The sequence below is a fragment of the Chiloscyllium plagiosum genome, chromosome 4, assembly GCF_004010195.1.
Source record: "Chiloscyllium plagiosum isolate BGI_BamShark_2017 chromosome 4, ASM401019v2, whole genome shotgun sequence".
In the NCBI taxonomy this organism is placed as follows: domain Eukaryota; kingdom Metazoa; phylum Chordata; class Chondrichthyes; order Orectolobiformes; family Hemiscylliidae; genus Chiloscyllium; species Chiloscyllium plagiosum.
The window spans coordinates 12183395-12195143 of record NC_057713.1 but is presented as its reverse complement, the minus strand read 5'-3'; the positions used below and the strand labels follow the sequence as shown (position 1 = coordinate 12195143).

The following is an 11749-nucleotide window of genomic DNA, read 5'->3' as shown; positions in this document are numbered from 1 at the left end:
ACTCCGGAACTCAATTCCTCTACCGATAAAAGCCAGTACGCCATATGCCTTCCTCACCGCACTATTTACCTGGGTGGCAACTTTCAGATATCTGTGTACATGGACACCAAGATCCCTCTGCTCATCCACACTACCAAGTATCCGACCATTAGCCCAGTACCCCATCTTTTTGTTATTCTTCCCAAAGTGAATCACCTCACAATTAGCTACGTTGAATTCCATTTGCCACCTTTCTGCCCAGCTCTGCAGCTTCTCTATATCCTGCTGTAACCTGCCACATCCTTCCTCACTGTCAACAACTCCTCTGACTTTCGTATCATCCGCAAACTTGCTCACCCAACCTTCTAGCCCCTCTTCCAGGTCATTTATAAAAATGACAAACAGCAATGGTCCCAAAACAGATCCTTGCGGAACACCGCTAGTGACGGCTCTCCAAGATGAACCTTTGCCATCAACTACTACCCTCTGTCTTCTTCCATCCAGCCAATTCCTAATCCAAACCTCCAACTCACCCTCAATGCCATATCTCCGTATTTTTTGCAGTAGTCTACCATGGGGAACCTTATGAAACGCCTTACTAAAATCCATATACACCTCATCTACTGCTTTCCCCTCGTCCACCTCCTTAGGCACCTTCTCAAAGGATTCAATAAGGTTTGTGAGGCACGACTTGCCCTTCACAAAACCATGCTGACTATCCTTGATCACATTATTCCTATCCAGATGTTCATAAATCCTATCCCTTACAATTCTCTCTTAGACTTTGCCCACAACAGAAGTGAGACTCGCTGGCCTATAGTTACTAGGGTTATCCCTACTCCCCTTCTTGAACAAGGGAACCACATCCATTCTTCTGGCACTACTCCTGTAGACAACGAGGACATAAAAATCAAGGCCAATGGCTCTGCAATCTCCTCCCTTGCTTCCCAGAGAATCCTAGGATAAATGCCATCAGGCCCAGGGGACTTATCTATTTTCACCCTTTCCAGAATTTCCAACACCTCTTCTCTACATACCTCAAAGCCATTCATTCTACTTAATTGTGACTCAGTATTCACATCGGCAACAATGTCCTGTTCCTGAGTGAATACAGACGAAACGTATTCATTCAGTGTCTCCCCAATCTCTTCAGCCTCCACACGCAACTTCCCACTACTATCCTTGACTGGACCTATTCCTACCCTAGTCATTCTTTTATTCCTGACATACCTATAGAAAGCCTTAGGATTTTCCCTAATCCTGCCAACTAAGGACCTTTCATGTCCCCTCCTTGCTGCTCTTAGTTCTCTCTTCAGGTCTTTCCTGGCTACCTTATAACTCTCAATTGCCCCAATTGAACCTTCACGCCTCATCTTTACATAGGCCGCCCTCTTCCATTTAACAAGGGATTCCAATTCCTTATTAAACCACGGCTCCCTCACACGACCCTTTCCTCCCTGCCTGACAGGTACATACTTATCAAGGACACTCAATAGTTGCTCCTTGAACAAGGTCCACATATCAATTACACCCTTGTCTTGAAGCCTACTTTTCCAAGTCATGCATCCTAAGTCATGCCTCACCGCATCATAATTTCCCTGCCCCCAGTTATAACTCTTGCCCTGCAGTGCACACTTATCCCTCTCCATCACTGGAGTAAAAGTCACCGAATTGTGGTCACTGTCCCCAAAGTGCTCATTTCATCTAGTTTTTTAAAAAAAGACTCCAGTCATCCCAACTTTTGCCCAAATACATGCACATTCCCAATTGACTTTGCGTGCATTTCAATTTTCATTTTTTTCAGGATTTGCAAAATGCCTCTCCAGCCTCTATTTTCCAAGATCTGAAACTTGCCCCCCTGGAAACTTCACCAATTTTGGGCAGCTCTCATCAAATCTCATGGCTCAGTGTCAATTTTGTTTGCAGTATTATTCCTGTAAAGTATCCAGAGATATTTTACTAAGTTAAAATTGTTTATATAAAAATAAAGGTACTATTTCAGTTGAGACAAATGTGTTAAGTGGAAGTTTATGCAACTTTCTCCTACCTCTGAATTCACTGGACTTCCGATGGCGGTGCTGTTTTGTAGTGTTGCATCAATTCCAGAAATATAGCTCAACCTAGTAAGGTTTGCACTGGAGTGTGTCAATGAGGAGGAACTGCTGGAAAAGGCAAGATTTATTTTATATAAATAGAAAATCAACTATACAGTCAGCACTTTAAGATACCAAACAGATATTAGAAGAATTATGATACTTGGTTCCCCTCATATTTCTTCTTTGTCCTTTCCCAAGGGCCCCAAGATCTATGGTTCCTTCAATTCTGAAAGACCTCCAGTACTCTCACTATTTTCTTTTCTTCAGAACCTTGGTAAAGAACATGCGTAGACAATGTATTGTAACCTACATCAGTATAGTCAACACCTTGGCAGGCAATTACCAGATGCACATCAGTTGCTGACCCAGAGGAGATCAGATTTCAGATCATAAATTAAGTAGGGCCACTGCTCTCTAAGACTTGAATTCTCTAGTGTTTTCATGGTCAAACCATTAAGGGAGCAAACATTCAACAGACTGCATAAAATTTACCTTCTAGTTACTTCTCAGGCTATTATGATGAGCAACTGATTTTGCACAAGATAGAAATACGTGGTAGATTCAGGAGTAGGCAATGAGTTTGTGACTCATCTACTTCAGCACAATTTTTCTATTCTCCCCACAAATTATTGCTTTTTAAACTTTAAAGATGACAGCAACTATCAATCTCAGCCTTGAATATACCTAAATCAATGAAATTCCACAGCCCTCTAAAAAGGTAGAAGTTTGCAAAAGATTCCTCAGAGCAAAAAAAAAAGCCTTCATATCTCAGTCCTGCCTTTACCCTAAGAATGGGTCCCTGGCTTGAGACACTCCCAGTCAAGTGAAATTTCCTTCCAACATTTAGCATGTCAACCCAGTAAAGGATTTTCTATGTTTGATTGAGTAAAGGAGGATGAGAAACAAAAGGCTCAGGCGGTTTTAAAATATTTCCTTATAGCACAACTTTTCTGTCCCAGGAGCAGCTTGGGGAAGCTTTGTTGCGCTCCCTCTGAAGTATAATACTCTTTGGACAAGGGAACCAACACTATACACAACAATCTTGGTAGGATCTAACCAAGACACTATATAATTGCACCAAGATATCTTACCTGGTGCAAATAGTCTTGTAATAAGGTCACATAGCATTTGCCTGAAATATTCACAAGGCTCAATTCTAATTAATTAGAAAAATACAATTGTAGGTATTCTTGATTTTTTTCATGGGATATGGGCCAGCAGTTATTGTCATGAAGAATGAGGTGGTGAGTTGGCTTCTTGAACTGCAGTCTTTGGGGTGTAGGTACACCAATGCTGTTAAGAGAGTTCCAGTATTGGCCCAATGAAAGATTGACAATACAGTTCCATGTCCAGTTAGTGTGTAACTTGGAGGGGAACCAGCAAAGTCACGGTGATGCTGTGCATCTGCTACCACCGATTGTAGATGGGGAGGTCTCGGATTTGGAAAGTGCAATTGAAGGTGTTGGAGCATTAACTTGACAAGTTAGCATAATGTTTGAATCATTGGCTGTACTACTTGAAAGACAATTTTGAGAGAATCTGACACCTTTCTGCTCACAGCGAGTTTTGAGAAGATTTGTCACTCAGGTTGAGGTTTAGGATGGAGGTTTGCACACTGAGCTGCAAGGTTCATTTCCAGAAGTTTTGTTACCCTACTAGGTAACATCTTCAGTAGGCCTCAGGCGAAGCAATGCTGAAAATTCTTGCTTTCTATTTATATGTTTGGGTTTCTTTGGGTTGGTGATGTTATTTCCTGTGGAGATGTCACTTCCTGTTCTTTTTGTCAGGGAGGTGGTAGATGGGGTCTAACTTAATGTGTTTGTTGATAAGAATTCCGGTTGGAATGCCATGCTTCTAGGAATCCTCATGCGTGTCTTTGTTTGGCTTGTCCTAGGATGGATGTGTTGTCCCAGTCGATGTGGTGTCCTTCCTCATCCATATGTGAGGATACGAGTGAGAGAGGGTCATGTCTTTTTGTGGCTATTTGGTGTTCATGTATCCTGGTGGCTAGTTTTCTGCCTGTTTGTCCAGTGTAATGTTTGTTACAGTCCTTGCATGGTATTTTGTAAATGACGCTAGTTTTGCTCACTGTCTGTTTAGGGTCTTTCAAGTTTATTAGCTGCTGACCCACTCTCACTAGTACCCTCACATGCAGAGGAGGAAGGACACCACTTCTGACTGGGACAAAATTCATGAAAATTACACTGGGACTTCGTTTCTCTTCATTCTTACATGTGATGCAGCAAGGCCAGTATTTGATACACTCCCCAATTGTCACTGATTGGCATATGTAGCAACTTCAGAAGGTGGTTAACAGTTAACTACATCGGTGGATCAGGAGTCACATGCAAGCCAGAAGAGCAGGTAAAAGATGACAGATTTTCTTCCCTTTAGGACATCTCTGAATCAGATGGGTTCTTAAACAACAATTGACAAATGTTAGGCAGCCACGATTGCACTCGCTGTGTGAGAAACAGGAAATATTTACCTTGTGGGAGTTGGGAAATCTGATACTTGGCCTGGTGATGAGTGAGTTAATGGCCTCAAATTTAGTTGATCTGCTGCACAGGTGTGATCTGTGATGAAGAGAAAATTATGAATTTCAGTTTAAAGAGTTATATATTTAATACATTCAAATACTTATAATACTGGGACTAAAAAGCACCAATGCACTGAACTGAAAGAGATAAATTGGTGTATTATTTGTCGCTCCCAATGAATTCAGAAGTAATTAAATTTACAAAGTTTCTTATATTTTGCTAAATATGTTGCTCACTGTGATTATTTACAGAAAGAAACTTACTTGAAAGTATTTTTAGTCTTAAGAACTTGCATGGTCAGAAAATTTCTGAACTCCTAAAAATATCTATATTGGTCACACATCACAACACACTTGATATTATGTTAAAACTAGACACGAGATCATCACTGGCAATTTGGATTTTGAAATTGAAGTAAGAGATGCGGTTTCAGTTCAGAGAGCCCTTTTTTAAATCTGAAGGTTCAGAAACTAGTTTGGTACAGTGAACTATAGACATGATTTTCAACTAGATGCAGCACTTGAATTAAATCACATCAAAATATATCAGTGCTGTTAGTTGATGAACTAGTTATAAAGTTACAGTTTTATGGCAAACAAAAACAGAACAGGGTCACTCTGTTTCAGTTCAGTTCAAGAGAAACATTTCACCCTAGCAGAAAGATGTTAGCTCGTGAAGTTTCCAAGCTGAAAGTGTTGATTTAAATATTTTCAAGCAGTCAGATCTGGAAAGAGATTTATATCCTAAGGAGACTCTCGTCTATCAAATCTGCAAAGTCTCAGTTAAGAAAGAAATTAAGAGTTAAGATAGCAGTAACATTCCTTTGGGATCGAATATCTGTTAAAACAAAGTTAATTCAAACTTGGCTTTCTTGTTTATATTAAGATCTTTCTAAATATCACAGAGCCTTTACATCTTTATTTTCTGTAATAAACTTGCACTTTTTTAAAACTCCTTAAAAACATTGACACCTGTGAGAACATATTCAATGACTAACCACCACAGTAATGAACTACAAAAAATTTTTAAACTTATCTATCTGATCAGGTTTCACTCTGGGATCTTGCCCAGTCTTAAATCATCAGGCTGGGATCATACACTATTGTAAATTATACTCCCAAGCAATTTAACCAATTTCAATTTATATAACATCTTTTATCATTTTCAGCAAGATTATAAGAACGATAGCCACTTATCAAGATACAGATTAACAATAACTGTCAGAAAGGCAAGTTTTAAAAGACCATCACAAAGTCAGGAAAGAAAGTCTATACTCAAGCTTGAAGCCCAAACAATTGAAGGCATGGCCAATGTTGGACTGGTAAATTTGGGTATTCACAAGACGTCAAAATCAGAAGATCACAACATGTTGCAGCATGCAGGAGACTGTAGAAATTAGGAGGAACATGACCATGGAGGAATTTGAAAGCAAGATTGGGAACTTTAACGTGACTATCGGTAAGAACTCTGCATTGGTAGACATAAGGTTACTAAAGCAAATACGACTTTGTGAATAAGACTTGATAGGATCTAGGTTCATCTAAATTCTACACTTTCCAAATACATAGTTTTTAAAAGGCAGCCCAAAAAACAGATCACTTTTTAAAAAAAACAAAGCAATAGTAGTATCATTTAAAAGGAAAGAACATTGCATTGTTAAGTGATTGCTTACCAGCAGTGCTGTTTTTTGGTGCAACTGGTGCCTGATGATATTGTTGAAAGTTGACACACACTTCCTGATTATTGAAATTGGAGCTCTCTTGTTCATCTCTCTCTCCTTGCAGCTTTGAAATTACTTCCATCTCTTTGTTGTCTTCACTTACGGATTCTGTAAACGTTTGCTCCACTGGTTCAATGGTCTGCAATTTTGGATGATGCAAACTGGAATTACTCACCGTCACACCATGAACAGCAGTGAGTTCTGGAGAAACAGGCATTTTCAAATCTTGATGTTCTATTCTTAATACTCTCTCATAAGACATTTCTGAAAACATCTTTTTAACATCTTTTTGTTTCATCTCTGACACACTTTCAGCCTTTGCTTTATGAAGAGATTTATCCAAGTAAGCTCCAACCTCTCTCTTCTGCACAGAAAGTTTCTCCGAAATAGCTGAAGGAGATTCTTCATGTTTCTCTACCACAGAAACAGTACAGTTTATATTTGGCACTTCAGTCATTGCATTTCCACTTGAAAAAGCTCTGTTGTTCACAAATCCCTCTTTTGTCATCCACTTTGCATTGGTGAACTGGCTATAGCCACCTTTGTGACCTTGAAATCTACTTGATTCAGGTGTACAGGTTTCTGTGCTATCATTTTGACCATGTGGTCGGTTCCTATCCTTAACTGATTGGCAAGTATTTTTTGATGTGCAATAGCTACTGTCATTCTTTGGATTGTTTTGGCACAACTCTTCATTTAAAAGCATGGCTTTCTTACTTTCTTCCTTACTGGTGCTACTTAAGGAAGATTTTTCTGAAAATGAATTTGACATGCTGGGAGGATTCCTGGAATTTTCAGAAGAACCAACAGAATCTGAACTACAAGTAGAAACAGATTCGGACGTTTGTTTAAATTCAGATTTTAGGACTTGACTTTCATTGGTCTCAGATCTTTCACAAATCTTCTCCACCATAACACCCAAATCCTTCATATTACTTTTCTGGTCCTGCAATTCCGCATTTGGTTTTGTGCTTATAGCTGCAAGCTCACTTTTCTTCCTGTTCTTATTAGAAAGTTCCAAAATCATTGCAGCTAACTGAGATGGATCGGCACTCACAGAAGCATCAGCTATGGCAGAAGCAATTGTACTTATACTTAAAACAGAATCTGTGCCATTGCACGCTCTGGGTTCTTCAACTTTCACAGGTGAACTCATATATTGCATATTCTACAAAAAGAAGGAAACAATTTGAGTTACGTTAACTGTACAATTTAAAAGGAAATACTTAAATGTTGTTCTGCCTGCAAGCCTTTACTCAGCAGGTCATAGGAACATGGAAGTATAAATACTCGAACTAGGAGTAGGAAGGAGTAGACCATTCAATGCCAGGAGGAAGGTGTGCCAAGCAGGCTAAGATAAAAGGTAGGGAGGAGGGACTTGGGGGAGGGGCGTTGGGAATGCGATAGGTGGAAGGAGGTTAAGGTGAGGGTGAAAGACCAGAGAGGGGGTGGGAGCGGAGAGGTCGGGAAGATGATTGCAGGTCAAGAAGACGGTGCTGAGTCCGAGGGTCGGGACTGAGATAAGGTGGGGGGAGGGGGGGAAAATGAGGAAGCTGGAGAAATCTGCATTCAGCCCTTGTGGTTGGACCTCGACACGGTCCTGTTCCCCCTTAGTCCAAGGACTCCCCACTTACGTTTGGGACACCACCCACGCCCTCCACCTCCTCCATGATTTGCGCTTCCCCGGCCCCCAATGCCTTATCTTAACCATGGACATCCAGTCCCTACACACCTCCATCCCCCATCACGAAGGCCTCAAAGCCCTCCGCTTCTTTCTTTCCCGCCGAACCCAACCAGTACCCTCCCACTGACACCCTCCTTCGGCTGACTGAACTGGTCCTCACTCTGAACAACTTCTCTTTCCAATCCTCCCACTTCCTCAAAACCAAAGGAGTAGCCATGGGCACCCGCATGGGCCCCAGCTATGCCTGCTTCTTTGTCGGATACATGGAACAGTCCACCTTCCACAGCTACGCTGGCCCCACCCCCCACCTTTTCCTCCGCTACATCGATGACTGTATCGGCGCTACCTCGTGCTCCCACGAGGAGATTGAACAGTTCATCCACTTTACTAACATCTTCCACCCTGACCTCAAATTTACCTGGACCGTCTCAGACTCCTCCCTCCCCTTCCTAGACCTCTCCATTTCTATTTCGGGCGACCGACTCAACACAGACATTTACTATAAACCGACTGACTCCCACAGCTTACCTAGATTACTACACCTCCCACCCTGCGCCCTGTAAAAATGCCATCCCATATTCCCAATTCCTTCACCTCCGCCGCATCTGCTCCCAGGAGGACCAATTCCAATACCGAACAACCCAGATGACCTCCTTCTTCAAAGTCCGCAATTTCCCCTCAGACATGGTTGACAATGTTCTCCACCGCATCTCCTCCACTTCCTGCTCCTCCGCCCTTGAACCCTGCCTCTCCAATCGCCACCAGGGCAAAACCCCACTGGTCCTCACCTACCACCCCACCAACCTCCAGATACATCATATCATCCTTCGTCAATTCCGCCACCTCCAAACAGACCCCACCACCAAGGATATATTTCCCTCCCCTATCAGCATTCCAGAAAGACCACTCCCTCCGTGACTCCCTCGTCAGGTCCACACCCCCCGCACCAACCCAACCTCCACTCCTGGCACCTTCCCCTACAACCGCAAGAAATGCAAAACTTGCGCCCACACTCCTCCCCTCCCCTCCCCTCCCCCTACACTTCCCTCCAAGGCCCCAAGGGATCCTTCCATATCCGTCACAAATTCACCTGAAACTCCCACACACATCATTTGCTGCACTCTATATGGCCTCTTCTACATTGGGGAGACAGGCCACCTACTTGCGGAACGTTTCAGAGAACACCTCTGGGACACCCACACCAACCAACCCAACCGCCCCGTGGTTGAACACTAACTCCCCCTCCTACTCTGCCAAGGACATGCAGGCCCTTGGCCTCCTCCATCGCCAGACCATGGCAACATGACGCCTGGGGGAAAGAGTGCCTCATCTTCCGCCTAGGAACCCTCCAACCACAAGGGATGAATGCAGATTTCTCCAGCTTCCTCATTTCCCCTGCCCCTACCTTATCTCAGTCCCAACCCTCAGACTCAGTGCCTTCTTGACCTGCAATCTTCTTCCTGACCTCTCCGCCCCATCACCCTCACCTTAACCTCCTTCCGCCTATCGCATTCCCAGTGCCCCTCCCCCAAGTCCCTCCTCCCTACCTTTTATCTTAGCCTGCTTGGCACACCTTCCTCATTCCTGAAGAAGGGCTTATGCCCGAAACGTCGATTCTCCTGCTCCTTGGATGCTGCCTGACCTGCTGCGCTTTTTCAGCAACACATTTTTCAGCTCTGATCTCCAGTATCTGCAGTCCTCACTTTCTCCCATTCAATGCCATGCCCATTCCACTATTCATCGTGATTATAGCTGATCATCCAATTCTCTCCTGCTCTCTCCTTCATAAACTTTCATTCTTATAAATCCAACTCCTTCCTGAAATCATAAAATATTTTGGCCTCAAATGCAAAGACTCGTGGTAGCAAATTCCACATGCTCACCACTCTGTGTGAAGAGGGGAACGCAGCGAGCCTTTGGGAATTTCTTCTGGTTTCAATCCTAAATGGGCTATAGTGTCTGGTCCTGGTTCTGGACTGCCCTCATCATTGGGAACATTCTTCCTGCATCTATTTGGTCGACTCCTGTAGAATTTGAGATTTCCATGGGATCGCCCCCATTTTATTCTGAACTCTGACTAGAAATCTAACTGATCCAGTCAATCTTTATAAGTCAGTCTTGCTATTCCAGGATTCAGTCTGGTTAACCTTCTTTGCACTTTCTCCATAACCAGAACACCTTTCTCAGCTAAGAGTCCCAAAACTGCACACAAACTTCTAGGTTTGATCTCACTAGAGGGCTGTACAATTGCAGTGAGACATCCCTGCTCTTGCACTCTAATCTACTTAATACAGAGGCCAACATACAATTTGCCTTCTTACCAGCCAGCTGCTGCTGCATGCTTATTTGTAATAATGGTGTAAGAGACCAGGTCTCATTGCACATCCTCCTCTCAATCTATGACCAGATGATAATCTGCCTTCCTGCTCTTTTATTGCCAAATAAATAACCTCATTTATTCACATTATACTGCATCTGCCATACATTTGCCCAAACACCCAACTTGTCCAAATCTCACTGAAATATCTTTGCAATCTCCCGACAGCTCACTCTCCCACCCAGTTTTAAGCCATCTGTAAGCTTGGAGATACATGACATTTCATCCCTTCATAAAATCTTGAATGGATGTTGTGAATAGCTGTGGTCCTAGTATTGCTTCCTCTTATACCTCACTGGTCATTGGCTGTTCAGAAAGAGATCAGTTTATTCCCAAAGTTTCCTTCTGCCAACTAGTCCTTAATCCACCTCAACAATCCCACACATTTTAAATTTTACACATTCATCTCTTATAAAGGACTTGGTCGAAAGCCTTATCAGTCCAAATAAATTTCACCCATTGGTTCCCCACATCAATTGGCCAGATGCATCCTCAAAAGAATTACACTACATTTGAAGATCAAAATTTCTTTGTAAATTCATGTTACAAGTGACAAGATTGGACACAGTTAAGTGCTCTGCTTTTTTCTAATATAACGGACACTAACATTTTCCCCACCACCATCTTCAGGTGAACTAATCGATAATTCCCAATTTCTCTCTGCCTCCCTTCTTCAATATGGAGATCATATTAACTACCCTCCAATCTGTAATAAGTCTTCCAGTCTACTGAATCTTGGAAGATGACCAACAATTTCTAGGGCTACTTAGTACTCTTGGATGTATATTATCAGGTCTTGGGGATTTCAATCTCAACAATTTCTCCAACCATTGCCCCATTAATAATTATGATTTTTCTTCAGTTTCTCCTTCTCACTAATCAGGGTTGTCAACATTTCTAGCATCTTACTTGTGTCCTCTTTTGTGAATTTAAACTGAAGTGTACATTTGGTTCGCCAGTACTTTTTCTGACTGGAAGGAACTTACATTTGTCTACAATCTCACAGTTACATAAACGATCTGAAACTTTCCACGTTGCCCACAAGCTTACTCTTGTACTCTATTTTCCCCTTCTGTGAATCAATCCTCTTGTCCTCATTGGCTGAATTCTAAATCCATTACACCCAGTGTGGTCTCCTTTACATCGGGGAGACAGGTCGCCTTCTTGTGCATCATTTCAGAGAACATCTCTGGGACACCCGCACCCAAGCCCACCGCCCCGTGGCTGAACACTTCAACTCCCTCTCAGTCAAGAACATGCAGGTCCTGGGTCTCCTCCACCACCAAACTGTTACCACCCAACGCCTGGAGGAGGAACACCTCATATTCCGCCTTGGGACCCTGTAACCACACG

At 42.6% G+C, this 11749-nt stretch overlaps 1 protein-coding gene across 6 annotated transcripts in view; it reads right to left on the bottom strand.

Moving 5' to 3' along the window:
- Positions 1-11749, bottom strand: part of cep192 (centrosomal protein 192) — a 192995-nt gene that overhangs the window by 110493 nt on the left and 70753 nt on the right. For 5 of the 6 annotated variants that reach the window (XM_043687705.1, XM_043687702.1, XM_043687703.1 and 2 more), the window contains exons 18-20: positions 6288-7503; positions 4564-4651; positions 2027-2141 (exon numbers count right to left, since the gene is read on the bottom strand). In XM_043687705.1, coding sequence (XP_043543640.1) covers positions 2027-2141; positions 4564-4651; positions 6288-7503 — 1419 coding nt within the window. The remainder of the gene's footprint in view (positions 1-2026; positions 2142-4563; positions 4652-6287; positions 7504-11749) is intronic. The other variant, XM_043687704.1, reaches the window with a different exon arrangement.